This window comes from Octopus bimaculoides, chromosome 9 (genome assembly GCF_001194135.2).
Source record: "Octopus bimaculoides isolate UCB-OBI-ISO-001 chromosome 9, ASM119413v2, whole genome shotgun sequence".
Classification (NCBI taxonomy): Eukaryota; Metazoa; Mollusca; class Cephalopoda; order Octopoda; family Octopodidae; genus Octopus; species Octopus bimaculoides.
This window is the reverse complement of record NC_068989.1, coordinates 58,247,965-58,253,300: the sequence shown is the minus strand read 5'-3', so window position 1 is coordinate 58,253,300 and position 5,336 is coordinate 58,247,965. Positions and strand designations below refer to the sequence as shown.

Here is a 5,336-nt window from a genome sequence, read left to right as displayed (position 1 = left end):
ATATATATATATATATATATATATATATATAGTATACACACACACGTGTATGTGTGCCCGTCCCTATGTATGTATGCGTGTGTGTCAAACTTCTAGTATCACAGCAATCTCTCATCCTTGTCAAAGAAGAATGAACGGTGCAGTGTATTTTGTTATCCTAGATACATTTACTGTAAAAATGCAACTAAAATCATCTTTGATCCATTACGGATCCATTACGGATCAGGGTAGCCATGGAGTTAAACAACATCTACCTGTTTTGATCGATTGCTGAAACTATAGCATTTTATGTCACTGTCCATTCTGTTTTTGTTCTTTCTTAAGTCTGGTTATTATAGTTGTAGTTAAACCCCAAGCGAGCCCTCATCGAGCATGCCTAGGTATTTTAGATACAACGTTCCCATCCTTTTAGAGGATGATGTGATTTCAGAGATTTGTCTGCTGTTTCTGTTAGATCGCGCTATCAAGTATCGGCTCCCTCGTTGGCTCATTTTAATCTCAGATATGGTCTGTCGGTACTCTCTTTGACCCTAAACATTTGAGGCCAGGTGAGAGATGGGATCTTAGATCATATGTACATTGGTGTGATACTTAATGGCCTTTTTGCTTCTGTAAACCTTATATAGTACGATAAATATTGTACCGCCAATAGTGGCCCTAGCAAAATATACTTTACATTCCCACTTCTATCCCATAGCAGTAAGAACCGTACAGGTGTCATCCACACATTTATTTGTCGACAGTCGGGGACCTTCACTCTTCTCAAAATGTTTCAAATTTGAATTTAGAAAACCTGCTTTTGTTACATATCCCCCCCCCACACACACACACGCACGCACGCACGCATGCACACACACACACACAATTTAATCCATTTCTTTACTCTCTCCGTCTTATTTGCAGGAATTCGGATATTAAGGCCAGATTGAAATGGTCTTCTATGAGAAAGTTTGTTAAATTTGAGTAAGTTTGTATGTAGCATGGGGATCTGATTTCTAATATTTTAAAGATGGGTCCTCCCTTGAATATCTAGACACCCCTCTTCCCACGGTATACAAATTTATTGAAGTTTGTAAAGTTTATGAACTGACCTTTTTTTTTTGTCGATGCAAATCATAAAGGACCACACTTCCACTGCACATAATCACATAAACGGATAGCAGCAGAAGTACACAATTCTTTAGACTTGAGGTGCTCGATGATAAAGAAAAAGCATCAATCCAAGCTCCTGATCCTGGAGATCTGTCTGGGAGTCATCGACCTCTGTCACATTGGTCAACATCTTCAGCGAGCAAATCAGCGTCCTCCTTCACAAGCAATGCTATTTTGTGATCTCTGGCTCTCTTTCAGCTCGAATACAAATCTATGTGCGGATGACCAGTCTGAAAATAGGTCCTCTTTTGTTGCTGAAGCTAAGAGGTGGTTGAGTTGAGCTGTAGGAACCCGGCGAGAAAACAGAAAAACGAAGCACCGAACGGAATCCCAGACCTCCATATTTTAGATGTAAATGGGTCTGTGCCCGAGTTAGATCAGACAGATCGATGCTGGTAATGGAGGAAAACAATCGTTAACAAAGAATCGAACTGAGTAGAGAGATGGCGGATTGAAATAAAGTATTGGAATGCAAAACGGCATATCATGCGAGTGAGGCTGAAGCTGTTTCGAAGCAGGAAGAAAACCCTGTGCAGTTCGGTATTTTTTTATGATAGTCGTATGTAACAAAAATATTTTGTTTGACCTATTGGCTGACTCGTTTGCACATCAGATGGAATTTCATAAGGCGCTTGTTCTAGTACCCGATTCAAGCCCTACCGAGGTCAACTGTCTGTCGTTCTTTCGAAGTAAAGCCTCAGCTCAGAGCCGTGAATATGCGGAAGTGTCTGAGCAGTGGTTCTTCACTTTTTGTTGCTCATTGACTCCTTTCATCATAGAATGGAATTTTACAAACTACCCCTTCGCACGTTTTCTAAGTTAAAGAAATATAACATTATTAAACTGAAACTAATTTTGTGCAGTGGTTTATCTGTTTTTATATCTGACCTAGCGTGAGCTTCATTTCAGATATTTACATGTAATAGTGTCCCCCATCCAAAATTTTTATATGAATAAATAAAAACAAAAGCTTATTATAATGAAATTACATTGGTTCTTGGCAGTCATGTTTTCAGCTTGCTGCTAACACAATGTCCTTCTCAATCTAATACTAACGGATATTTTTTTTTTAAATGTGTTTAATTTATCTGTATTGTTCTTAGAAAAACCACAGCCCTTCTAAACAACCAGTGATTCCTCTTGTGTCCACCTTGTGATTTCACAATGCCCACTACTCCTTAGGTTAAGAAGTTTTGTGTTAGAGCGACAGATGAGATACTTTGTTGTTTCTGTTTCAGCTCCACGAGTACCGCTGACAGCATCTGGGATAATACTGGTGCCGAGTTGTATCAGCATTTGCCTTTCCGTTGAGAGACAAATAAGTTATAGAAAGAGGATACTATCAAACATGGGCATCTGTTAGTATTCTCTAAAAAGCCTTACCCAGATCTAAGCTATGTTGAGGAAATTTTCAGCTGCAGATCTTGGGTTTCATGGGGCATTCGGAGCCTCCTCCCCTAGATAGTTACTCTTAAAAGACGAGATGGTCACAGCTGAACTGTCCTTGATCATAGGTCTGTTCCATCAAGGTTGACCTGAGGAAAAACAACAACAACAACACTCATGTCTGTGAAAGGAAATAAACAAGAAAACTAATTGAAGTGGTGTTTTATAGTTCTATATTTAAAAGATGAGGAATTATGTACATTATTTACTTTATTTACATTCGACGGATATTTGTCCTCATCTTGTTTGTTGTTAACACAACGTTTCGGCTGATTCCAGCCGTCTTCAGGTGTCTTGGGGGAAATTTTTAACCTGGGTTCTCATTCCTAAGGTATTTTTCGATGTTATTATTATTATTATTATTATTATTGTCAAGGTCATTACAATAATAATAATAATAATAATAATAATAATAATAATAATAATGATAATAATAACATCGAAAAATAGCTTAGGAATGAGAACCCAGGTTCGAAATTTCCCCAAGACACCTGAAGAAGGCTGGAGGGTATATCAGCCGAAACGTTGTGTTAACAACAAACAAGATGAGGACAAATATCCGTCGAATGTAAATAATGTAAATAAAGTGTTGTTTTATTAATGATTTCTGAGGCTGATAACTTTATATTTGCTGCATCAAAGAAAACTCTTGATCAGTCTTCCTTAGTGGTGCTCATTCAACACAATCTGATTTCAACCTGATTATATTGACGATTGGGTTGAAAGAAACCTGTGATATTCAATTTATGTACATTTTCCGATTGATTACATTCATTAAATAAAGATTTCTTCTTTCTTCTTTTTTCTATTATTCAGAGCTTGTCGCTAATGATAGCAATAGATTTTTTTTCTCTCCCAAAGCTATTTATTTGTACTCAATTCACCTCGTTAATTAGTCGAAACGAAAAGTTGTGAGGATAAGTATTGATTACACAATCTGCCCAAGTGTTGTGAGTTCAAATCTGCAGCTGAAACCTTATTGTACATAAGCTCAATACATTTGCTGTTTGGAAATATGAATGTTGCCAGCAATAGACTAGCAGTATGTCCAAGGGAGAATAATTTCTTATCTAGATGGATTAAAGGCAAAAGGATAAAGCCTTTCTGTACCGTAGATAAGCTGGTGCATTCTATGAAACAGTCATATTAACTTCATATTTAAGGTTAAGAGAACCTTTGACTGAACCTGATGATTACAGTGATAAAGATCTTGATACTTTTCAACCTTAGTCACTTTAGTCAATAGTTTATGATGCAACGAAGGAAGACTATATGGTCGCTTGATCTGCGAGAAATAAGAGCTAAATATACTTCATACAAAACCCTACTGAGTTATGCAGTTCTAAAAAAGGGAAAAGACTGATGGTTACGGCTTGATCAGTAGGTGTACTCCATCAGTGCCGAGTTGGTGCTAAACAACTGCCGTCAATAAAGTAAACTTTTCTGTAAAAAGTATAATTCTGCCGAGGTCTTTGATGAATTTATTATCCAGTTTGAAAGTTATCATAAGACTTAACGAAGCTTGATAAGAACGATAAATGGGATTTATTTTTAAGTCTGTGGAGATACCGAAGCTGGTTACTTTGATGAAATAGAGCGGCATGAATTATGAAAGAATATAGTGGAAATTGCATTACACACTAGACAAGAACAAACAATTTTTATTGTATCTAAATTTGTATCAGTAAAAATATACTCATGAACGAATAAAACTATATTCGTTGCATGATTTTGGCGTTGCAGACAAATATCAAAATGTTGTAAAATTCGTATTTCATCTACAGAAGAGTTTATTAGAGGCGCCTTTCACCAAAGGCTATAAACACTGAAATCAATCAAAATACAGTTTGCCATAGCATTTTCTTGTCTCATAAAGCTGAGAAGACCTTCATGTTGTATGATGTTGTTTCTACATTCTAAATGTGAGTCCACTATCAATATTATAGCTAATGCTTATGGTCAATCGTATAATGAAATCAGTTTCAATTTAGGCTAAAACTTGTAGACCAGGAGTTGGTTAAGTCGTCAATATTGACTCTAAGGATCTATGCGGCTATCTAAGAAGTTGATAAACACTTGAAACGATTTTGAATTATTAGCGAACTAAATTTAGAAGAGCTTGGTAATTTAAGGTTATAACTCATTAATTTCCAGCCAAGTATCGGTACAATAACTATCAGGCTGTGTAAAAAGTAAGCAACGCTTTGAAACATGAAATTCATCGCAATATATTTCAACAATGCGGACATTTTATTCATCAAAGTAAGTACCATTACAATCAACACATTCTTGCCAACGAGTTACAAGTTTGTTTATTCCGGTAACATAAATATCTGGAAGATCCGTCGCTATTAGACCAGGTCCACACTAGAGCGTCCGGAAATTCTAGTCTGTAACGGTCTGCCAGCTGAAAGCGAATGAGCAGATCGTTGAGGCATGAGTTACCCCTCCTAACAGAAGTTGAGCCAACATAATCTACGCGTGCATCGCAGATTGTGTTAAAGTCTTCTAACAACACTAAAGTGTGTGACGTGCCTAGAAAAATTTCAAGACTTCGAAAAAAGTCGGACTGTCCCACTCTACAAGGAGCGTAGACAGCCACCAACCTGAAGGACTTACCACTGCTGTGCGTCCCATCAACGACAACCAGCCTTCCCTCCAGGTCAACAAATATTGTTCTTACTTGTAACTTTAAAGCCTTCCTGAGAAGAACCACGACGCCACCCCACCCTGTCGGT

At 37.3% G+C, this 5,336-nt stretch overlaps 1 protein-coding gene across 1 annotated transcript in view; it reads left to right on the top strand.

Annotated features, from left to right (window-relative positions):
* LOC106871021 (G-box-binding factor-like) overlaps positions 1 to 3,828 on the top strand; it is a 6,951-nt gene extending 3,123 nt beyond the window's left edge. The window contains exons 3-4 of the mRNA XM_014917280.2: positions 904 to 963; positions 3,762 to 3,828. Coding sequence (XP_014772766.1) covers positions 904 to 963; positions 3,762 to 3,828 — 127 coding nt within the window. The remainder of the gene's footprint in view (positions 1 to 903; positions 964 to 3,761) is intronic.
* The last annotated feature ends 1,508 nt before the right edge of the window (positions 3,829 to 5,336 follow it).